Below are 24,572 nucleotides of genomic sequence, written 5' to 3'. Positions count from 1 at the left end.
ATCTGTTTATATGGTTCTTACTAAATATCCATATTTATTCAGTTTTTCTGTATTTGTTAATACACTGCATATATCTATATTGTTCTTACTACATTGCATATGTCATGTTGTTCATACATTGTTCATATTACATATCCATATTTATTCTGCTCTTATAAGGTTACTGCTAATAGACTGCACATATTTATATTTAATTTATACTACCGGTACTCTAAACCACCTTCTGAAAACAACTGTATACTTTTGTCCTGTCTGTGCACCAACTGCTTTGTATATTACATTGCATTTTTCTGCTTTTTTTTGCACTCCTGGTTAGACACAAACTGCATTTCGTTGTCTCTGTACTTTGCACAATGACAATAAAGTTGAATCTAATCTAATATAATCTATTCTTTCCACGTTTCATGGTAATCGGCCGGTAGCTTGGCGCCGTCCTAGATAAACTAACAAAACCACACCAAAAACACGCTTAATATTTCCCAGATAGGTTAATAATAAAGGCTGAAGTCACATTTGCGGGTGAATTTGGATACTATCTCAAGATTCCATCACGTTGGAGAAAAATGTTACAATGTCATGTTATTCAATAATATCATGTCCCATCCATACACATTTAGGCAAAGCAAGGCAACTATATTTTACCAAGGCAGTTTGATGTGCTTTAGCCCTCTTCAGTAATCAACAGAAATGTAACTTTTAAATTCTATATTAAACATCACAGTAAGAGACTTGACCCCAGCTCTCTCCACTGATAGTTGCACTAAGCAATTGAAAATACCCTACAGTTAAAAACTAGGCCTAATCAGTCACACTGCCTTTTTTGTCTATATAGGCAAAATATAGTTAGTTATTTAAATATGTGGGTTTTTTATATTAAAATTACAAAACCGTACCGTTATTGTGGCCCAAGAACCATGATACCGAACCGTGGGCACACTGTACCGTTGTATCCCACACACACACACACACACACACACATAAAACGGAAATGCTTAACCCCCTTGGCTTGCAGATGGATACTGCCAAACTGCTCAAGCTCTGGATTGGAAGGGGATTGGGTGTGAACAGGTGAGATGCAAAAAAAAAAAAAACATTCATTTGAGGTGTCTGAATAGTCCAACTCAGAACTGTTATGCATTGGTCTGGGGATTCTAGGTCATCTCACATCTAAGGTGTTTTTAAAGAACAAATTAAATTCAGAAAGTAATTTATTGACGGTCCCTTGGTGAAAACTAAGCAGTTGGACTAAGGGGGTGTCCCATGGTTGTCTGCCAAGACTGAGTGAAAGCACAGCAGAAACCGCTGATGAACCCGAAATGAATCCAAATATCTGTAGAATATCCAACATAAAACTAATTTCACCGCGGTATGTTCCCTCCATATAAAAGGTTCCCTTTTGCGGGGCCTCCAAAGAGGAAGCTCTGGCCGCGACACGCATTCAAAGTAAACTCCGCCCATATAGTCTGCTGACACGCAGAAATCAATCATATGACTTCGACAATATATTCATGTAATCATATGACTTCGAGAAATATCGATTCGTGCAGGTATAAGCTACTGGTAGAATTCTGCTGTTTGATGTTGTGCTGAACAAGCCGATAACTTAGCCGGCAGTATGGCAAATTATCCGATCCCTACTGTAGAGCAATTGGTGGACAAGGCTCGGCGAGTGCATGTTGAAACCTTCGGAGAGAAAGGTCCTACTATTGCCGTATGTGCTCCAGGGAGAGTTAACTTGATTGGAGAGCACACCGATTACAACGAAGGATTGGTCTTGCCTATGGTAAGAGAAGGCTAGTTTAGCCTACTATTTTTGTCATCAGGATGACTATTATTTAAGCCTAGGCTACTTACAGTACTGTCTATTGTCTTGACATGTTATCAGAATGCACAGTGTTCGGAGAGGTGCTTTCGAAAAAGCTAAACTTTGAGACCAACTGATTCCTTTCACACAAACACGTCACAGACCACTCGGAGGTGCAAACGGTGCGTTGTTCATGGGCATGGGAAAAACCTTGAAAACATCATCATTCACGTAGACACACTTCATGTGGGAATAATGGTGCGTTCATGAGCACCTGGGAAGCGGGAGAAATATAGTTTTGGGGCAGTGGTTTTCAACCTTTTTTGTGCCACAGCAAACTTTTGACACTTAAAATGCTGACTACAGGCATGCTCAAGCATGTCCTAAAACAACCCTTAAAGGAGAATTCCGGTGTGATATTGACCTAAAGTGTGTTGAAACATGATACCGAGTGTTAACGTATGTCCATCTCGGCTTGTCCCCTGCACTCCAAAATTTGGCGCTAGTTAGCCGTTGCTACCAACAGCTTTTTCAATGGTGGTGCTTCGGCATCGGGCTAGCCATGCAAATAAATCACTGTTTTACACCATTTTTACGAGGCTCAATGTATCTCCACACTTCATTGGTAGACTTCCGAGGGCCCTGACATTTAAAACGAGACACTGAGAACTTTGAAAAAGCATTGGTAGTTTACTTACAAGACGATTTATGCAGACAGGATCTTCACAAAGTTTAGCATTTGCAGCCATCTTGAATTTAGTCACGATAAGTCGAGCGACCAGTAAGAATGAACAGGTATGATAAGGGATTCCAAAAATAGTTCGTTGGAAATGCATGGATTCCAGTTTCTTCCAGTAGCATCAACTGGAATCCATGCATTTCCACAAAATTATTTTTATCACTCGGTGAGTTGCACAGTTTTGAAAACGAACGTTAAGGGTTGTTTTAAGACATGTTTGAGCATGCCTGTAGGCAGCCACTCTGAGTAGTCAAAGGCGATTCAAAACGAGCCAGAAAAGTCGAGACAGGACCAATCGTCAAAATTTCCGGCTCGAACAGAATTTTCAAAAAAGACAGGACCCTCCACTGCCCTTTCTCGATGTCTTAAGTTAACCTATTTAGGATAACGGCGTGGTTGTCGTGAGCGCACAATTCATTGGCGCTTCATAGTGTTCGACCATATGTCTACGTGCGCACCTGCCTACCATCAGGCTACTCAGCTACAGAGAATTTCCCCTGTTTGTATATTCACTCCAAGTTGGCCTACCATAATTTACCAACTCTGCACTGTAGTAGACCATAAACTGGCTATTTATATTTTTCTGTGAAATAACCAAATGTATTTGTTCAACTTTATGAAGCAGAATTACGCACTAGGCTACTTAGAACGTAACACATTTTTGTTTGCGCACGAGAGAGAATGACGGCGATTAACAAATTGCACTTGTCGCTGGTTACTATATAATACTATATATTTTTGCAAACAACAGAAACAGAAAGAATGGAGACAGCAAAGCTAGAAATGGGCAGTAACAAGGTCAATTGGTAGATATGCTTGTCAAAACGTTAGGAGCTGGATGTGTGGATGACTGAAGCACAAGGATGCTTTACTAATGTTAAGCATGCACACTGTTTAAAGGAACCGTATGTAAGAAAAATATTTCAATTAATCATAAAATGGCCCTGATATGTCACTAGACATTAAGAAATCATGTTCATTTCAAATACTTATATCACTGACAACAGTAGTCCGGCCAGGATATTGTCATTTAAAAAGTGAAGTTGCAGCCCTCAACTGATGTTGATGTTTTGTTCAGGGAGGGAGCTGTCACCATCACAGGAGAGTGGAGCTGGCCTGTAGTTGGTGATCACTTGTATTCCCTGCCACAGGCGTCATGTGTCTTTGGTGTCTGTGAAGTGGTTGTGAATTTTCTGAGCATGCGTGCGCTTTGCTGTTTTTATGGCCCAGGACAGCTCGGCTCTCACTTTTCTCAGAGCTGCCTCTTCCCCAGACCTATAGGCAGCATCCCTGGCTTTCAGTGGCGACCTCACCTCTGCAGTCATCCATGGTTTCTGGTTGGGATGTGTAGTGATGGTCTTCGAGAAGATACATCGTCAATGCACTTGCTGATGTAGCTAGTGACGACTGATGTGTATTCCTCTAAGTCAGTGGTGTTGTAGGTGGCTGCCTGCTTGATTTCTTATACGATATGCACCACAACTTCTCATGCAGGCCCTTATTATTTCTAGACTTGGCTATTGCAATGCAATGTTAACAGGCGTATCTGCAAGTAAATCTACTGCATGAGTCAAAGTGCAGTGGCGCGTTTAGTTTTTAAACTAACTAAGAGACACATGTAACTCTACTAGTCTCTTTTTATTGGCTTCTTATAGTTGCAAGAATTGAATGTAAGTCCCTCACTCCACTGGATCAGCACCATCCTGTCCCTTCTCAGCTACTTTGGTCATCTGATTAGCATCTAGTGCCCTTCCTCAGAATGTAGAGATCACAGTAAAAACTCTTTCCCTACCTAGTGCAGGCTATTCTAGCAATAGACTTGGTTTGTTATTTTTAATTTGTTTTATTGTAATTGATTCTATTATATTATCAGTATTTTGTTTACTGTTATTGTTAATTATTGTTATGACATTGTTTTGGATAAAAGTTGCTTTGGATAAAAGAGTCTGCTAACTAACCATACAAAAATTCACTCAAAAGTTATGTGAGCCATGTTAAATTATATTTAGATGGTTTCTAACTATATATTTCCATGTCATCTAGGCTCTGCCTCTTGTAACTGTGGTAGTTGGCAGTCAGATCTCAGGAAAAAATGTCTCAGTGTTAACTGTGTCAGAGGTTTTGGAAGAATCCAAAAGGGTTGACTTTGATCTGCCAACATCCACTGCACCCCTTCTGCCTGGGAAACCCTCTTGGGCTAATTATGTTAAAGGAGTGATTCAGAACTACAGAGGTAGGCCACTGGGCTACATTAAAGGATATTTCATATATTATTATATAAATTAAGCTATTTCTGATTATGAATGTAATACGTATGTTAAATCAAACCTCCATAGAGTAGTTTGCCGAATCATTCAACCCCACTGAAAGTCATCACCATTTTTACAATACCTAAAGATACTGAGACATATATTTTCTATCCTTATTTATTATGAATATTAATGCTGAATTTGCAACATTTTTTTTGTTTACTAACACTGAAGATAAATCTGACTGAAATACTACATGCATTAACCACAACTGATCATAGTAGACTTGCCAGAGATGCATTGATCAACTTGTTTCCCTGTACTGATCTGATTCTGATACCCGTATTTGGATATACTGATTTGATGTCAGAGCTCTCGGGTATGCAGGTGTTAATATGTAATAACAATGTAATACAATGACATCATCTATTTTGTACAAAATTGTTTCTTGACATCAGTCTTCACACAGACTATGAGCTATTAAAAACTGTAGAGAAAAGGAAGGCAGCTGGTAGCTTAACATTCGGCTTTGCAATTTACCTGTAGGATAACAATACTACAATCACAGGAGGAGTGTAGTGGTAAAAAAGGTGGGTGGGAGTATAGTAGTAGAAAAAGGTGGGAAACTATGAATTCTGTTATCAATGTTGGGCAAATCTACGCACTGCTATCATGGCCCAGTTTCCTGAAAGCATCGTAAACCTAAGTAGTTCGTAAAGTCCCTCTTACATTTTAAGACTTTGGGACCATTTCCCAAAACCATCGTTGCTTAAGAACGTTTTGAAAACACTCGCAGATCTACGAGTGATATAGAGTATTCGAAAATGGCTATGAGCATCTTAACAGAAACTTCTCACTGAGGTCACCAGCAGGACATACAGAGAAATTACAACTAAGAATATATTTGTCAAACATACATTCCCATTCTTTATTAAATTTGCTTGTAATTAATCAGATTTTAGCTTGAGAAAATGTTAATACATGTTATGCTCATAGTAATATGATTTGAGTATGAAATGAGACATTTAGAAGAATAGTTTATGATTCTATTTAGAGGTATCTTTTATTAAGCCTAAATAGTTTTATTTGTCTAGGTGTATCTTTTATTAGGCCTAAATTGGTCTATAAGGTAAGAGCAGAGTAAGGAACATGTGGTTTAGCTTACAAGACCTGTGCTGCATCAAAATAACCAAACAAATCATAAACCTGTTATGTAGGCCTACAGATTTCCTCACTGTCCAACATCAATGTACTCAACATCTTCCTCATTTTCCAACATCTTCTTCAATAACACTCCAAAACACTATTGCACAGACAATGGGACAGTCACAAGTGGCAAAGAACAGACATGGCAGATTAAGTATTGAGTTGTCTAAGCCTAATATGTTCACACCTGCAACAAACATGAAAACAGTGCAACAATCTAATCTTAAATAATTTGCATTAGTTATGTCTGAGTGTGGTATATGACCTACCAGGGGATGCTTATATGCAGATGTAAAAGTTTTTCTATTTTCACATTTAAGTTTATTAACATATAGGTCCGAAGTTCAAATGCCAGCTGTGATGTAAAGTCACATGATATCACCACATTAGGGGACATTTCAGAACTGTTAACGTAGACAGCTGACCTGAAGAACATCTTAAAAGCAGTGCACACACATTCACACTACGAACATCTTCAGAAAACAGTTGGAAAAACCATCGTAGACAATCCTTGATTGCCTCAATCAAGCTGTGAAAAAAGCCAGAGAAGATGCAAAAAACTACTAATTATGATGTTTTAGGTTTGTGATTACATAACTTCTTCCTCAAGATTGAATGATTCCATATTTTTCCTCTACATCAGGGGTCGGCAACCTTTTTTGCCTGGAGAGCCACTTTTACCAAATTTATTATTTTTTTAATCTCAGAAGAGCCACATAAAGACAGTTACAAGAAAAAGTTTGGATATTTAACGTACAGTACTTTCATTCAACAGAGGATTTTTAAATACATTTTCTACTAGTTGTGCAAGTAACTTGAAATGTAAAGTGAAATGACAGAAGTAGGCTTCCCATGTAGGTAAACACCACCCCCTATTTTTCCAGTGTCCTTTGGTATGCAAAGTAACATCATAGCTAACAACACAACACTCAATTTTCGTTGACATGTCATTGGCGAAATTGAACATTGGGCCTACCAGAGATTAGATTTGGTGATGGCCTTGGAGTCTGGCTGGCTCATATTCAGTGAGATGAAGTTTCATGCAAGAATTGAGGCTGTCACCATTTAAGGGCAACTCCACGCAAAAAAACTCATATCCATAACGTCAACTAAATACCATGGCATTGTGTTGGCGTTATGGATGTGACAGTTTTGCGCGGAATTGCCCTTAAACGTGAGTGCAGGTTTGTCTTTATATTTTTCATGTGAGAAAGATTTCTCACAAGCAAGTGGAACCGAACAGGGTTAACACAGCAATACCAAAGTCCTTTTAGGCAAGTCCCTCCACTCGGCGGCCATTTGACAACGCTTTTTGGGCACTCGTCGGGCATCCATTTCGGCAGAAATCTTGGCGGCGCTAAGGCTTCCACGACACCAATCTTGCTCCAGCGGCGAGATCACAACACATGATTGGCACGATGTCTTCACAACACACCATATGATTGGCTCAATGTATTCACATCACACCACATGATTGGCTCAACGTATTCACATGTCGACGTTTTGCCGAGGAAGGGGTGGGAGATGTGTAGACAACGGCCATATTGGCGTGACAAACTAGCCCCATGCATTTCTGTGGAGTATTTTTTGAGTGATGTGTCTCCACATTAGAATGTCTCTGGCAATACTAACTCGTTGGAGTGTGCGATATATAACGGGCAGCATTCCGCATTTTCAGAATCAGTCTTCGGATGGAAACTTTCCCATTTCAGCCTTGTGTTTGCGCTCGCAAGCTGTGGTCGCTGACGTTTCCTTTTTGATATTTTCCTTATCTAGCCTACAGCAAGCGCACACATCAACAATAACAAAGTGTTCTCGTTGACTGAAATGGAGGGAAATCGGTGATTTTGTTTGATATTGACTTGGCAACAAACCGCGAATGTAACAATATTGTGCAGGCTACGGTTCGGAGTCAAGTGAGGTGGAAAGTTATATAGGCTAAATTACTCAGATAGACCTACAATATTACATTTTGAAAATGAACTAAAATAAAATACATTTTAATTAAATACTCATTAATTATTTTCAAAAGCTGAGCCGCATCAGAGGGATCAAAGAGCCGCATGCGGCTCCGGAGCCGCGGGTTGCCGACCCCTGGCCTAGGCTAAATTACTCAGATAGACCTAGAATATTACATTTTGAAAATGAACAAACTAAAATAAAATACATTTTAATTAAATACTCATTAATTATTTTCAAGAGCTGAGCTGGGATCAAAGAGCCGCATGCGGCTCCGGAGCTGCGGGTTGCCGACCCCTGCTCTACATGATCTGCAAAATAAATTACCTTAAATTACTACAATTTTTGGTAATTTTTTGAGCTAGGTTTCACAAAGCCAGAATGTTCATCTGTTACAGAAAAATATTTGTTGAGGCAGGTCTGTGGTTTGTCTTTTTTCTAAAAAATAAAACTGAATGAACATCTTCCAAGAGTTGCCAGGGGTTGTTTAAACAAACAGGGCGAGATTACATTTATCCTTTACTCTGCCCACTGCTGGGTTAATCTCTTCATGGAGATGAAGTCTTTCCCAACTCTAACCTGTTCATGATTATAATGTGTTAAAAATAAACATGTGCTTGAGTAACACACTTGACGTTAAGGGCATTACTGTAAAAAAGGCTAAATCCTCAGTCAGTCTTCCCTGGATAAACAATAGTTTGATTTTTGGCAAAGTATGTTTGAAACTGTAATTTGGCTCTTTAATGGCTAGTGATGTGTTGGGGTTCACTCTTTTATTCACACTCTCCTTTGGTAGCACATCCTTTGCCTGGATTTCAAGCTGTTATCATCAGCAGTGTACCTTTGGGAGGAGGACTATCAAGCTCAGCTTCACTTGAAGTTGCTTTTTACACATTCCTTCAACAACTTTGTCCAGGCAAGATTTATTTTCACTAACCTTCTCTAATGGTATGTTCTGTACTGATAAGATCTTGGTTTACTCCACAGATGGTTTCTAGAAATGGACGAAATTATGTTTGGGAAGAGTGGGGTTAATTGTGTCAAGTCAAGTCACTTTAGTTATATAGCACATTTAAAACAACAACCGTTGTTATACAGGCCATCTTACAAAAAAGCAGAGGAGGGAGATTGACAAATAAAGTGATCACCCAACATTTAGTGAAGGTCACCCAAAATTGAGCTTAGCACATCTTAACACACCTCCACCCTTCTAAATTAAAACTATGACATTCATACCTCATTTCATGTTTTTTTTTTTATATATATATTGTGGGTGTTTGCATTTTTAACTTTTCTAGTGGTGTTTAGTAGCGTGTGATTTGATGATTTTTACCATAGTGAGAGGCTATCAAAAGCTCTGGAAAGTTCTTTCCCCTGAATTGTAGATGCAACTGGTAGGTACTAAACCTGTTAAATTTGGTTCCTTTTAAGGATTCAGGTTCCTGTGAGTAACTCACTTAAAGGAGAACTCCAGGCGATTTTAACACAAAGCTCTGTTGTTTGTGGTCATGGAGTGCTGTCAGTAGCAAGGAAAAACAAAAAAAAATTAAAGCAACACCAAAGAACTTTTCCTTTGTAGCACGCACGCTATTTGTTTATCCAGCTCCGGCTTTGCAAATAACGATGTCCACAGACAAGGTAGAATATGTTGCATGATTTTATGAAAGTATGATGTATTGCAACATCATACAAGTCAAATTTGTGGTTTCTTATGTCTCATTCCATCAAACTACAGATCTGCTACCCGATCTGGCAAACTTACATAGTGCGGTTATAGCTGATAGAGGGCCGCAAAGCGAATGCAGAAGTGCCGTTCACCCTGTTACGAGTTGATGAACCACTGAAAAAATTTTGGAAACATTATTTTAAGGTACAAAAAACTCTTTGGTGTTGCTTTAAGTTATGCTGCAGTAGATGTGAAATGAAACCGCTGATTTATTTTTCCCCCCTATATACATTTGCCATTATAAACTGTTTTGCATCCCTTGTAAACAAACATGCAATGTGAGAGTTTGGGATTGTAGAGACCGATAATGGTCTAAGCGTGAAGTCGAACCTTTACCTTGACTATTCCATACGGTCTTGCAAGCAGCCTCCTGCAAATGTGCCGTTGACTGTCAAAATACCGATGCATTCTTTGACATCGCGCCTTAAAGGGATTGACAGATGTCATTGTCATTGGTTTAAATGATGTTACGTCCCAAACACACTCCCATGACTGATTTAAGAAACCTAGGAACACCTTGTTGCGCCATGCGCTCGACGTTTAACTAAAACGCTCCTAGTTTTATAACTAAAAGACTCCTGGACTGCTACTAGACATCCTACTAAATTTGAATACGCTTTTGACGAGTGACGATGCGCTTTAGAATGTCATGATGGGGCCCACAGACTTTTTTGGCAAGTGGCAACAGTGGTATGGTTATGGATTTAGCAGACGCCTTTGTCCAATATATCACTATACACCATAACTAAATAAGCCGAAGACGAAATAAGCACAAATCCGTATAATGGACCAGTGTTCAGTTCGCAGAAAAAAATGTATTTACGAGGTGTAACGGCCCTCCACTGGCGCGTTGGGTCCGTTTTACCACCTCGAATGTGTATGTCTTTCTGTGAGCCGAACGCTGTGTCGTCCATTATCCATTACATACATCACTATACACCATAACTAAATAAGCCGAAGACGAAATAAGCACAAATCCATAAGAAAGACAGGGCCCTGGGAACATAGGACCCTGGGAATATAGGACCCTGGTAACATAGGACCCTCTAACTGGGGAACATAGGGCATCAGCTAACTAATAGGCAGAAAAAACGACTAATACTAAAACAAAAACAATCGAAAATAACATCTATATACAGTGAATAAGTTTAACTAAACAAGTAAATGCAAAACATTACATAAAATTACGAATTGTTTTTAGAAAAAGGACAGGAGGGGCTTAGTGGGGCAGCCGTGGCCTACTGGTTAGTGCTTCGGACTTGTAACTGGAGGGTTGCCGGTTCGAACCCCGACCAGTAGGCACAGCTGAAGTGCCCTTGAGCAAGGCACCTAACCCCTCACTGCTCCCCGAGCGGCGCTGTTGTTGCAGGCAGATCACTGCACCGGGATTAGTGTGTGCTTCACCTCACTGTGTGGTCACTGTGTGCTGAGTGTGTTTCACTAATTCACGGATTGGGATAAATGCAGGAATCAAAAGAGTATATATATACTTATACTAGTGATGGGTCCATTGTCTTTGCTAACATTGAAACACAACACATTGAATGACTATAAATTAATATCTGGACCCGCAGATGATCTGGACGATGTGGCAAAGGCAATGTCATGCCAAAAGGCAGAACACACATTTGCAGGTGTGCCATGTGGTATTATGGACCAGTATGTGTCTGTGCTGGGTAGAGAAGCTCATGCACTGCTCATAGACTGCAGGTACCAACACTACGAGTACACATATCCCATTTTACGCTTTATAGTGAAATCTTGACGAGTTTCATGACGAGTTACATTTATTTTTCCCAGATCATTGGAAGCTACACCAGTGCCTCTGGCTGACCCCAGTCTTGTGATTCTCATCACAAACTCCAATGTGAGGCACTCTCTCACAGGGAGTGAATACTCCACACGAAGACAACAGTGTGAGGAGGCTGCTACTCTGCTTGGAAAGAACAGTCTGAGGGATGCTACCCTAGAGGACCTAGAAGGTGAGAAATACAGATGCTAGTCTTTGCAAGCTGACATTTACAGTACGGTATGCAACTAACAGTTAGTTTCACTATCTAAAGTTTTAATATTTTGTTACGCACTTCCTAACATGTTAATATGACATATTGATTTGCTATTTGAGAATTTGTGTTTTGTGTTTTGCATACAGTTTCCAACTGACGAATTGTTGAGTGGGCTTTTATAGTCATTTGGCAATTTTTCTGCCATTTAGACCTTTCAAGCAAATAAAAATATAAAAAAATATTTAAAAAAATTGGCATTTGTGTCTTTCCAAAATAGCCTTGAGAAGTACCACAGCCATTATTTATCTGGCGTGTAGCCTACAGCTTGCAAGGTTATGTTTTTATCATCTTATAGCCTACCCAATGTTGGAGAAGCTATTTTGAAAGAATAGCTTTGTAAGCTACCTATTAATTATTACTGACTTAAAATCTTTACTGACCAGTATGCTAGTGTTTAATGTATCAATTTAACAATGTACCAATGTTTGATTTCACTACTGGAACATTTCTTGGAAATCGGAAGTAAATCCCCAGACCAATTATCTTTTGAAAATCGGTCCGGTGTTAGCCAGGTTATTCATTTTTAATAGTAACATATTTAAAGTGGAGGATAATGGCCAAGGGCATGATCACTTCTAAAGGATGCTACACTAAATGGCTAAAACAGTATTTCCTAACTGTCCTTAAAGTGGCTGTATACATTTGTGTGATGTTTTGTAGCTGCTAGAGGTGGGATAAACGATGTGACATACCGGCGAGCCTGCCATGTGATTGAGGAGATCAAGCGCACTGCACAGGCTACTGTGGCTTTAAGACAGGAAGATTACAAACAATTTGGGAAGCTCATGGTGGAAAGCCACAACTCACTCAGGTGAAAATATGATGGATCAGTTCCATAACTTCACACCGTTACATGCTTCACTGATGTTTCCCTTTGATACACTTCCCAGGAATTTGCTTTGTGCATTAAAAATGGAATATTTTCTTTACCAGGGACCAATATGAAGTCAGCTGTAAGGAGTTAGATGACCTGGTAAATGCAGTCATGGAGGTGACTGGTGTGTATGGGAGTCGCATGACTGGTGGGGGATTTGGTGGTTGCACAGTGACTCTTCTTCAGGCCGATGCTGTCAACCAAGCAAAACAACACATCATGGTTAGTTTGCACTCCAGCCATTTTCTGGAACTATTGATGACTGAGTTTGTATGTATTGGATAATATCATAAATATAATTATAGTGATTAAGATGATAATATAATTGTTGATTTTTCTTAGGAAAGATACAATGGACATCCGACATTCTACATCACAACTCCTTCAAAGGGAGCCCGGGTGCTCAGTCTTTGAACAGCAAACATATGAAATGTTAGACCATAACTCAGAAAAATGATTCTTTATAAATTGTCTTATAAACCTCAAAACTTTTAGATTTCCCATTTGTTCTCCAAACTATAATATATTTTATCAGTGATGAATAGATTTAAATTGACCAAAGTCCAGTATAAATGGTACATTTTCCTTCACACTTTACTTAAGAATCACCGAGACATTTTGGGAACACCTAACTTGAACCCTGCTTCATAACAGTAACAGTATGTAACATGTCATGCTTGATACTATATGCCATCATCAGTGTCAAGTGAAGTGATCTAACAGTCATACAATTGGTAATTGTCATTCTATTGCAGCTTAATAATCTAATGTCTGAGTTGTGTTGTGCCATGTAAGACGAGATGGCACCAAAAATCTACAGTCAAAAACACAGCCAAGACTAGACAATGGAGGTAAAAGTACAGCAAGGGACCTGGCAAAACTCATTAAAACAACAAACAGGGAATGGTAAAAAAAACAAGATAAAGGGTATCACATGGCTTTTTAACAGTTTGCAATGTGGGAATGAGAAATAGGGTAGTTGAGTAAATACTAGTTGATGGGTGAACCTAGAGGGACAGGGTGATCTTATAACGTCGGTAACTTTCCCCTTGTGGTATAAACAAGGTCAAACAGTTACAACCTGAATGTCCTGTAGGTCTAGACATAGAAAAAATGATGAATGAGTGCTGACATTGGATGCCCTTGCCCATGCACCATTTTGAAAAAATAATAATTAGCTGGCATTATTGCAATGGTAAATAAAAGCAAGACATGTAACCTACTTATATGTGGGCATGAAGTCAGTCAAATTATTGGCTATAGCCTTAATGAATTAAATGAAATGAGACAGCGAGATGAAAGAGACTATGGTTGGACCAACAGGATGTTGATCAATGGGCGTTGTGTTGTCGAAATAACAGGCTGTCGGACCGAAATAGACCTCTGAAGTTTTCCTACAAAAAAGAACCAAAGCTGCCATCTTTGCCCATATAAGGAGATCCGGGTGTTAATTGAAGCTCACAACAGTACCTATGGCAAGTTGCATTGCAGGTTCCGGAGTATCACAAATCAAAGTTCGCCTTAATGTACTGAACTTCACAGTACCCACTCGAAGGCAGAGGACAAAAGTGTGTAGAGCAGAGGTGTCAAAGATAGGGGCCAGATCCAGAACTCTGGCATGAAAGCCATAAAAGCCACTGCATTTCAGAAACTCTGTTAATATTCAATCATGATACCAATATGGATGGTCATATGAATATCATATCCTTTATTCCATGTGGTGTCTTACAACAAAGGAATATCCAGAAAATAGAACTTGTTATACAAATACAAACGTCACAACACACAGCAGAAAAACTCCAAGAAAATAAGATGAAGTTACTGTTGTCAACTGTCATAAATCAATGCAAAGTACAACATGAAAGGTAACAACAAAAGAAGAGAAACTGAAGGACATAGGCCTAATACAGCCAGCTGTGGTCACATTTAGTGTAAGATGTGAGCTCTTCTGGTTTAAACCAAAGGTTGATCTCTGTAGTGGCACTGTCAACTGCATCACTGCCATGGATTATATTCCTGTGAAAGAGACATGATTGAGAAAATAATTTCATTGTTTTTTGTCAAAACAGAAAATACCAGCTTGATTCAGGTCTTGGGCTGAAGCAGGTTCCAAAATGCCAATATGCACAGAGATAATACAGTGCACATTTAATGGTCCAAGATGGCCATAACAAGCAGCAGGCAAAATTGTGTTGTTTAGCTCCATTAGGTCATTAAGATTGACAGAGTTGTGAAAATATATATACTTTTTTACATAGGCTATAATTTTTTATACAAACATAACTTTATATACAAATATACTTGTATAACACATAATATATACTTACTTGTAAAAAATACCTAAAGGATGGGGGTGAGCGGGGAACTCAACTCAACTCAACTCAAACGTATAGGGTCAGACAGCCTACCTCAGTAAGACTGAACCTACTCACTAGCCGTTTTTGTTGAACAAACTCAGTGTTTCTCTATATTATATCAACTTCCTCCTGGTTAGTAGTAATTGGACATGGGGTGTCATTTTCTTGTTTAACCATTCAATGCAAAATCAAATTAATTTGTAAAGCCTTTGCCCGGAATTATGAGATCCCAAATGAAAGTGCCACCATTCCTTGATGACTAATCAATTGTTACCATTTATAAAATTAAAATGGAAATGCATTCAGTACCCTAATATATCCCCACTTTTCCAGGTAGGCTAATATTAAAAGTGTACTATATCAAATTAATAGACTGCATTCAGACACATTGAGTGGCGCAACAAATTAATAATATCCTATTGCAGTTTGTGCTGGTTTGTGCCTTACTAATTATTAAGTTTGCTCTACCCTGTACCATCTCAGTGTACAAACTTAAGAGTTCATGGTTAGTCTCAGAGTTCCTTAAACCTGCTCTCTGTGATAACCCTGTGTAGCTTACACACTCTGTTTGTTATGCCAGTCCCCTACCACTGCCTAAATCTAGTCATACATTTTCCTATCATTCATTTTGACAAAATTTTGTCAAAAATGTAAATGATTAAAAAAAATGTGTGCCACCTTCAAAATGCATTTCTATGATTGAAGTGAGGGGAATGCAATACCTGCCAACTTGAATGCAGAAGTCCCCGCGAATTGTGCCTGGCTTGGATTCAGCGGGATTGGTTTCTCCCAACATCACTCTACCCGTCTTAACAACATTCATACCTTCCCAAACCTGTTGAAATAAAATTTTCAAATTAAACATTTAATTTCATCATGTTAGATTACATTACCTCCAGAAAACATCTACAAAGAGAGAAACACTGAACATCCATCACTGATCTGTTATCAATCTCTTTACCATGGCAACAACAGGACCAGAACGCATGTAGCTGACAAGCCCAGGGAAGAAAGGTCGGTCTTTGAGGTCAGCATAATGCTGCCGGAGAAGGTCCTCAGGTGCCTGATAGGAGCATACGTTTTAAGCACTGTGAGAATTTTCATTAATTGCATCTCTTTTCATGCATTCTGTACATCTTTATAGCAGATGATGCACAATCATCTGATGAAGAGAAAGCAAACTAATCAAATTATCTAATCATATATTAAGTCTAAGGGGTGTGAGGTGTATAAAGTCAACGAGAAAAAGCTTGACCTACACAAGCTGGTTAAGCATCCAAGAATACAATGGTGGACTAATCCTCTGGCTTGTGAATCTATTTTTAGGGGTCTACTTAAGGCTATATAGACCACTTTCATTAAGTAACATGCCATCAGACAGAATTTGGCGAGATTGTTGGCCTATACTACTAAATCTGTCATGACCTCTTACCCCAAAAGTATAACTAGGCTAGGGTTCAGGACGGGAAGCCTCAATTAATTAAAGTCGCTGTAGCTGATGCAAAGTGAGACTAGGGTTTATATAAACTGAAGTCATCCCAACTATATCTAAACGAGTGTAGCGTTTCATTTCTGCGATATAGCCTATAATAGCTATGCATTATTAGCGTAGGCCTAGGTGATAATATGTTGGAATATAGTAACGTGGCATATTTCTTACCTGAATCATCTTCATTCCGACCAGTTTGAATCCTTTTTGTTCAAACCGCTTGATTATCTCTCCAATAAGTCCTCTTTGCACGCCATCCGGTTTGATAGCTATAAAGGTGCGCTCTTCGTTTCCAGACATCGCTCTGTAGATGAAACATTTTGATTAATTGCAATACACGCCATGAAATCACAAGCATCTCACTACCATTTAGACTTACAGAGATTGGCATTTAATACACTGGCCTTCAGTACCGACGGGGGGCCGTGATGAAGAGCCCCCCGACCCCATCAAGAAATTCTCATGCGTCTTGACGCACGACGTGGCACACATATATCATACCTGTCCACTAAGAGCTTGTTTATTCAGCACTCTGGACCTAGCAAGATCTAAATTGCTACCACACAAACTGCGCCGCCGATTGTTGATTTACCTAATGACTGTCCCAAGGCACCCAACCTAAGGCGCATTTAGCCTAATCCAATCACGTGCAGTCACTACCAGGGGCGCCTGCAGGAACGAATGCTAGACTAGGTACACACACCCATCTACAGAACCCCCCCTCCCCTGGCCGCAACGAAACTGTCAAAGCATTGATAATACTTGCCTGTTTTCCGGTTTTAGGTTCGTGCATTGGTCAGCTAAAAAGTAGCCTACCGTACATAGTAGGCCTACTAACAACATCCACATGCAATATTTTTACAACAACAACGGCTATACGACCTATTCATTTGGACAACTTAATACAGCCCTATGAAGGCTAAAGTTACCTTTAGTTTTGTTCTAGCGTAGCCTACCGTTCACGTATGTATGGCTTTAAACAGTGCCGGTTCTCCCTATGCGCAAATGTTGCTTATGGGCCCTGCAAATTAATGAAGGCCCCCTCCCCCGTCTCCCCTTGACTATAGAGTTATAGCGACAGTCTCTTATACATTAACAAGATTATCATGAAACCTAATTACCCTTCAGGGAATGAGAAACGGAAGTCGGGTAAACTTGTGCTCGTTCCTTGGTTTGATGTCAACAAATAATCTGAGTAGCTATATATATAACGTTAAGTTGATTTTGAACTTGTTTACAAACTTTACTTTACAGAAAATTGTAAATAGCCTACTGTCATGCAGTTAATGGGATACTGTGCAGAGTTGAGAAGTTATAGGCCAGTTTGGTGTGAATAGGCTACACACACACATGGAAATTATCTCTCGTTGAGTAGCCTGGTACGCACAGTGTGCACGGCCGTACACCCGTACAGTGGCGCGCCTGGCCACTACCACCTTTAACTAAACTGACTACTGGTGATAGGATACGTCCAAAGATCAAGCTTTGAATTATCAGCGGTATACGCAACGATTTCTGAAAACATCGATTAACACACATAGGGTAGAGTGGGGGAAAACGCCCCCCCTCCTATATTTCACAAACTAATCACTAGATGAAGTAAAATGTTGTTGTTTTTATTTCTATGCACTATGTTGACAATGGTAATGTACAAGTACCGACCATAAAATGGATGCATGCTCTGTACTTCAAGAAAACAAAAGAAAAATGGATTTTTAGGCAAGTGTTCTAATTTTCAGCAGTCACTAAAACAAAGTTGGATATTGCCAATATATTGATCAAATATAGTAGCTTGTAATCAATTTATTGATTATATTTTATTGCTCCACAATAGATTTTGTTTACTTTAGTTGTTTACTTTTGGTTTTGCTATTAATGTATGAGGGGCATTGCTTTGACAGCTGGCTGGGGCAAAACGCCCCTTTTGCACAATTTTTGTTGTTAGTAAAATACTAATTAACTGTTAACTCTGGACAATTTTTATATTTGGTTTATAATTCATGACATTGTAACTCAAAACTAGGATAGCAATTCTACATATATTTAGCTTTTTGTTTCACAGTAATATCACATTCCTTAAGGGGGGCGTTTTCCCCCACTCTACCCTAATAGGAATATAATGAGCATCCACAACTTTGCTTGTAGTCGAGGCTATATCTAGAACTATAACAAATGTACACTTTACCAATATGACAGAAAAGAGAAACTGGCTGAATTTTCCAAAGAACAAAGTAGTTTCGTTGGGACAAACCTTATGGGACGAACAGCAGATTACCCTCGCAAAGATAATATAATGTATCCTTATGCAGAGATTTCTGTCTGTAATTCCGTGACAGAGACGTATCTGTTTTTATACTGGGTAGGCGGGACTGGTAAATGAACTGGCCGATTGGCTTAACTGCAGGATGAGAGCACTCAGATTATCTACACTAAGGTCATCCGCAATTTGTGGGTTCAAGTAGTGCATAGCCAGAAAAGAATAAAAACAACGTTTAGCCAATGAGAAATATGATGAGATCTATATCTTGTCTGATTTTCAGCCAGGAAGTAAGAAACAAATATGTGTTCAGTATTAAAATAGCCTATGTTATTCCACAACCTTCTGGTGTATTAAGAGCAATGACTACTCCTGACATTACCAGTTGGTTATGCAAGCCCCTTATGACTTTGCAGTTAGACACAGATGGCATTTTGTAAAGCAACCTCAATCCAGTGCTTTAGAGATTATCAGATCAAAACTGATCTAAGGCTTAATGTAGCAGCCCATCATATATTAAGATATCATATCATTTGACTGTGTCCATTAAGAGTCATTTCCTTGATCATCAAATGTCCTAAACATATAGGTTTTACCTATATTAAAACAGGAAGCAAAGCAGGCAGCAGGCATTTTTTCATGACACATGGGGGGGGGGGCACGAGCACTTAAAAAAAGTATTTTTTAGCTTTCATTTGCACATCAATCATTATGTCAACATACCATGTGGGGAGTGGCACCCTATATAGGCTACTTTGCAGGCGCCCATGCTTGCTGCTGAGAAGATCTCACACACAGAAGTTGAGAAGGGAAAAGAAGGAGGGGGCGGGGCGGCTGGGGGATTTACCTCTTGAGCACATCTCCTTACTAACGCTAAAGTCATTCATAACATTGGTTACCTGTGATTTTTCTGGATTGTGAAATAGTAAAAAAAAAAGAGATAATACCTACAAAACGAATCTGCACACCAAAATTAACTGGTTTCGTTTTGACAATGGTTGACTGTGCTGAGAGATAGGCTAGGTGATTTGTTTATGGAGTGCCAAAGAGGTTAAACCATTAGGTCAGAAAAAAGAGCAAAGCAGAGGAGAAACAACCAAAAGGCGGGTGATCGCCCAGGGCGTCATACAAGGTAGGACCGCCACTGCCTTCTCTTAAATGTTAATAAGATGCACCTTACGGTAGATGCATATGATTTAATATTTTTTTTAATAATAATAATAATAATAATAATAATAATAATAATAATAAAAGACCAACGTTCGGACCATTGATTCATTTTCTATACTGACACTGTGCAAGCCCAAAAACAGCTCTTATCAGGCCCCACCCCTCCCATTTTGGCGTGTTGCTGAGATAGATCCGTTGGGCATGGAAAGGTTAATGTCCCCACAAGGGGGGAAGGCAGGCTAATAGCACAGCATTGAGTGAATGGGGAAAATCACTAGCACATTCTTCAGAGTTGTCACAGGTGCCTTGGTGGCTTGCCCACCGTTATTCTTCTTGAATAGTCACTCAGTTTGTGGTGACGGCATGTTCTAGGCAGATTTGCTATATTCCTTGGATTTCTAAGTATAGTATGAGTATAAATACTCTTTTGATCCCGTGTGGGAAATTTGGTCTCTGCATTTATCCAAATCTGTGAATTAGTGAAACACACACAGCACACAGTACACAGTACACACAGTGAGGTGAAGCACACACTAATCCCGGCGCAGTGAGCTGCCTGCATCAACAGCGGTGCTAGGTGCGAGGACGATATGAGCCTGTTGCATTTAGTTAGATGTCCGAGTCACGCATAATGTTTGAAAACCACTGGCTCGTAATCACAATAATTTAACACAGACAGTTGGATAGCCTACTTCATCATGTCCCCATGCCTACATTTCTGTGAGTAGCATAGAGATCGTTAAAAACAATAAAGTATGGCTCTCCGTTTGGGACATCGAAAACTTATATTTTTAATAGACTACCGTCAAAGATGCTGACTTGCAAAAGCCTCAGGATAACACGTTATCTCCACTATCATCAGTCATGCCCCTTGATCAAAGTGGGGAATGAAATAAAAGTTTGAGAACCACTGGCTTAACAAGTTACCTGCAGTCCAGAAGACAGAATCTGTTGCAATATTCTGATGATCGGCGATGATATCGGCAAATGTTTGTTTTCCAAAGTAAGAATTTCACTTCACCATGCACCTTCGACAATGAATAGCTCATTACAGTGCATGAAAATGCAATGTACTGTTCTTCCTAGGCAACAACTTATTATTATTATTATTATTATCGCAAAACTGCTAAAAATGATTAGCTAAGTTAACTAAGTAACATGGTTAGCATAGTTAGCATGTTAACATGTTAGTTAGCATAACTACTAAAAATGATTAGCTAGGTTAGCTAAACCATATGGTTAGCATAGTTAGCATGTTAGCATTGTTAACATGATAGTTAGCATAGTTAGCATAACTACTAAAAATGATTAGCTAGGTTAGCTAAGTCACATGGTTAACATAGTTAGCATGTTAGCATTGCTAACATAGTTAGCATGTTTAGCAAAACTGCTAGAAAATTTTAGCTAAGTTAGCTAAGTAGCATGGTTAGCATTGCTAGCACTGCTATAAAACATTAGCTAAGTAGCATGGTTAGTATAGTTAAAAATCTTAGCATAACTGCTAGCAAACATTCGAGCCATTCCAACTTTCAGTTATCGTCAAATATCTACTTATACACAGCCATTAAACTATTTGAATATCAACATTCATTAAACTGCTAGAAAATGTTAGTTAAGTAGCATGGTTAGCATGTTAGCATTGCTAGCACTGCTATAAAACATTAGCTAAGTAGCATGGTTAGCATAGTTAAAAATCTTAGCATAATTGCTAGCAAACTATAGAGCCATTCCAACTTTCAATTATCGTCAAATATCTACCTATACACAGCCATTAAACTATTTGAATATCAACATTCATTAAACTTCCAGTCTGTCAACAACTTTTAAACTATTTACCTTCAACTTTGAAACGGTCTACTTTTAAACTATCTATTAAACTAGCTGTCTATCAACAACTTTTAAACTATCTACTGGCTATCAACAACTTTTAAACTATCTACATTCAGCTTTTAAACAGTCTACTTTTAAACTATCAACTTTTATTAAGCTATGCAGCCACCATGTCTATCCTAGCATCACCGTAGTAACCATCTCTGTATTATCTATTTTAACTATACATGATATTTTACATCACAACTTTAGCATTTTCATGCACTGGTAATTCCTTGGAATTGCATTTCTAGTTACACTTGTTACTGTTAAACGTAGGCCTACCTGGTATCATTACAAACATTATTCTGTGTCCTAAAACTGGCATATTTTATGGCATTGTGTCATGTAAGTTCGTTGCAAAATCTAGAGAAATGTGTGAGGTGGTCAGCGGAGGACAATTGAGACACACATTGGATTGTGTTATTACTTGAACATTCCACACTATCCACAGCTGTGGTAGGCCTATAAGGGGCAGGAGGATTACTGTTAGCGCAGGCTTTATATAAAATTCTTCAACAGAAGGCCTCGAATGTTGTCTTGTTTGTGGAGCGCTTTGCTTCGCTTCTGTAATCTCGGCTTCATTGAAAATGAGGGCTTCCCTCAATGACCCTCCGAGAATAAATAAAGGTTGAATGAATGAATGCCCAAAATAAAGGCCGGTGGTTTGCGCAGCCTACAGTAAATAACAGACCCGCTAGAATGTGCGTTATGATACTTTTTTACGAACAAGATGTTTTTGGTACCCTACGCACACTGCATGTTCTTAAATAACAATGATCATCAGGAATATTCGACATTCATTTGGGTAAATGGGCAAGCGTGGCCACCTTGATTGGCTGATGATTGACGCGGGCATGATTCCAAACACCTCCCTTACGATGATGAGTGACCGGTGACAGGTCTCAGCAGTGGCGTGCACAGACATTTTGGGGGGCAGGTGCTCAGGAGGGGGGGGGGGGCACTTTTTAGCGCACGTGGAACACTTAGGCCTAATTATAAAAAAAAATTACACGCACATGTTGAATGAAATTTGACTTGTGCTGCAATTAGTAAATCAATATACAATTAAGACAATAAAGAGACCAAATTGTGTTAATTTATGTTGCCTAACAAAATCTATACAACAGAAAACGTTCGTCTTAACACATAGATTTGCAATTGCAAACTCTACCGAAATTATTTGTAGCCTATGTGGTCGTCCTCACGTTATCTGTCATTGACTTGGGCTACAGCGTAAAACTTTATCAGGTGACCAGTCAGCTAAAAATGCTTAGTTGTTTGATGCTGTATGAGACATTTTACTGTTCACGTGACAAAGGAAGAGAGATACATGTAGGCTGGTCGGGTGTGCGCAAGGAGGTGGCTCATTTCGGGGCATTGTTTCAGTCGTTTTTAATGGCTCAGGTTTTCAAAAGTTCATTTCAAAACCGACCTCAGTAAAATCTTAATAATATTAATAATTAAAAAAAAAAGGGCATTTTCGTTGATAAAAGGCAAACTTCCTAGTGCTTTAGCACCACCTGGTGTCTATGTATGCACGCCTATGGGTCTCAGAATGCGTGCGCTACACAAGGACGGAAGATGATGAATAACTGGGGCCGTAGGCTATTCACAAAGGCTTTTATCTTACTACTAGGAGTAGGCTACTCCTAAATCGCACTTAAAGATTTTAGCTTGGAGTTTTCTCTTAAAAGTTATTCACAAAGCCTTTCAGACAACTCCTAAACTAGGAGTGAGTCTTCGTGGCTATGGATAACGTCATTACTCATGCACGAGCTTGACTGAAGTGACCACCTTGATTGGCTGACGATTGTAACGCGGGAATTCCAAACACCTCTCTTCCGATGATGAGTGACAGGTGACAGGTCGCAAAATGTGTGCACTACACAAGTAGTGTGAAGGACGGAAGATGATTAATAACTGAATAAAAAGGCCTAGCCTAAATGAATAAAGAGTAAGGCAAAACAAATAGCCTAGTAGCCTAATGAAACATATATGGATTGATGTAGTAGCCTACCTTTGCAACATTATTAAATTAATCTGTCACCATATGCCTAGGCTACGTTTGCAAAGAGGAGAACATTTTAATTTGATTCACAATGAAACGTTACATTTCATTTACATGTTAACAATGAGTAGTTTTGGTTGTTGTTGGTGGCGTTATTGCATCCCTTTTATGAATGCAAAATTGTTCCCTCGCGATTGGAAGCTCCTGTTGCGCATAGGCTACGCATTTCAAAACATCGAACCGTAAAATGCCACAAAAAAGCTGTTTATTAGTGAGTTAGGAGTCCTCTCGACTTAAGCTGTCCCAGACTTAGGTGCTACTTTTAGGTCTAAAATGCTTCGTGAATTACTTTTTGTGAAAAAATTAGGAGTCCTAAAGTTAGGAGTGAAACGCCCATTATTTGTAGGAGTTGCTCCTAAATTCGCCAGTTAGGAGCTACTTTTAGCCTTAAAATTCTTTGTGAATACGGCCCTGAATAAAAAGGCCTAGCCTAAATTAATCAAGGCAAAACAGCCTAGTAGCCTAATGAAGCATACGGATTGATGTAGTATCTTTATAACATTATTAAATTATTCTGTTACTATGCCTACGTTTGCAAAAGAGAACATTTTAATTTGATTCACAATAATGTTACATTTAATTTACATGTTGACAATGATTAGCCTAGTTTTGGTTGTTGTTGGCGGCGTTATTGCATGTTAGTTATGCCTACAATGCAAAATTGCTTCCTCACGATTGGAAGCTCCTGTAGCTGCATATGATTTCAAAACATGGCAAAATGCCGCAGGTTTGTGAA

General features: G+C 39.1%; 2 protein-coding genes across 4 annotated transcripts; one reads left to right on the top strand and one right to left on the bottom strand.

Moving 5' to 3' along the window:
* Positions 1 to 1,471: 1,471 nt before the first annotated feature.
* On the top strand, positions 1,472 to 13,205 carry galk1 (galactokinase 1). The gene is made up of 8 exons (XM_048233602.1): positions 1,472 to 1,783; positions 4,587 to 4,776; positions 8,754 to 8,873; positions 11,258 to 11,393; positions 11,484 to 11,665; positions 12,410 to 12,560; positions 12,683 to 12,845; positions 12,966 to 13,205. Exons 1-8 carry the CDS (start codon positions 1,616 to 1,618, stop codon positions 13,035 to 13,037), a joined length of 1,182 nt encoding a protein of 393 aa, XP_048089559.1. The 5' UTR covers positions 1,472 to 1,615; the 3' UTR covers positions 13,038 to 13,205.
* A 1,111-nt stretch (positions 13,206 to 14,316) lies between these two features.
* On the bottom strand, positions 14,317 to 18,842 carry nme2a (NME/NM23 nucleoside diphosphate kinase 2a). Of its 3 annotated transcripts, none has more exons than XM_048233604.1 (5): positions 18,721 to 18,842; positions 16,641 to 16,773; positions 15,942 to 16,043; positions 15,703 to 15,815; positions 14,317 to 14,639 (listed from the first exon to the last, which is right to left on the bottom strand). In XM_048233604.1, the coding sequence occupies exons 2-5, from the start codon at positions 16,767 to 16,769 to the stop codon at positions 14,525 to 14,527; spliced, it is 459 nt and encodes a 152-aa protein (XP_048089561.1). In that variant the 5' UTR covers positions 16,770 to 16,773; positions 18,721 to 18,842; the 3' UTR covers positions 14,317 to 14,524. The 3 variants fall into 3 exon arrangements, with proteins under 3 accessions (XP_048089561.1, XP_048089562.1, XP_048089560.1); XM_048233605.1 differs by lacking the exon at positions 18,721 to 18,842 and adding an exon at positions 16,971 to 17,118; XM_048233603.1 differs by lacking the exon at positions 18,721 to 18,842 and adding an exon at positions 16,849 to 16,983.
* Between the last annotated feature and the right edge of the window lie 5,730 nt (positions 18,843 to 24,572).

This window comes from Alosa alosa, chromosome 22, assembly GCF_017589495.1.
Source record: "Alosa alosa isolate M-15738 ecotype Scorff River chromosome 22, AALO_Geno_1.1, whole genome shotgun sequence".
NCBI classification, from domain to species: domain Eukaryota; kingdom Metazoa; phylum Chordata; class Actinopteri; order Clupeiformes; family Clupeidae; genus Alosa; species Alosa alosa.
Note: the sequence above shows the minus strand (reverse complement) of the source record. Positions and strands in the feature narration are given on the sequence as shown.

What these genes read in the sequence shown, in the direction of transcription:
- galk1 (XM_048233602.1), top strand. Translation starts at nt 1,616, where the DNA reads ATGGCAAATTATCCGATCCCTACTGTAGAGCAATTGGTGGACAAGGCT. An exon ending in TACCCTAGAGGACCTAGAAG is followed by an intron (nt 11,666 to 12,409) that starts GTGAGAAATACA and finishes GATGTTTTGTAG; the next exon opens with CTGCTAGAGGTGGGATAAAC. An exon ending in GAAAGCCACAACTCACTCAG is followed by an intron (nt 12,561 to 12,682) that starts GTGAAAATATGA and finishes TTTCTTTACCAG; the next exon opens with GGACCAATATGAAGTCAGCT.
- nme2a (XM_048233603.1), bottom strand. Translation starts at nt 16,961, where the DNA reads ATGTGTGCCACGTCGTGCGTCAAGACGCATGAGAATTTCTTGATGGGG. An exon ending in TCGGAATGAAGATGATTCAG is followed by an intron (nt 16,044 to 16,640) that starts GTAAGAAATATG and finishes TGCTCCTATCAG; the next exon opens with GCACCTGAGGACCTTCTCCG. An exon ending in TTCTGCATTCAAGTTGGCAG is followed by an intron (nt 14,640 to 15,702) that starts GTATTGCATTCC and finishes TCTCTTTCACAG; the next exon opens with GAATATAATCCATGGCAGTG.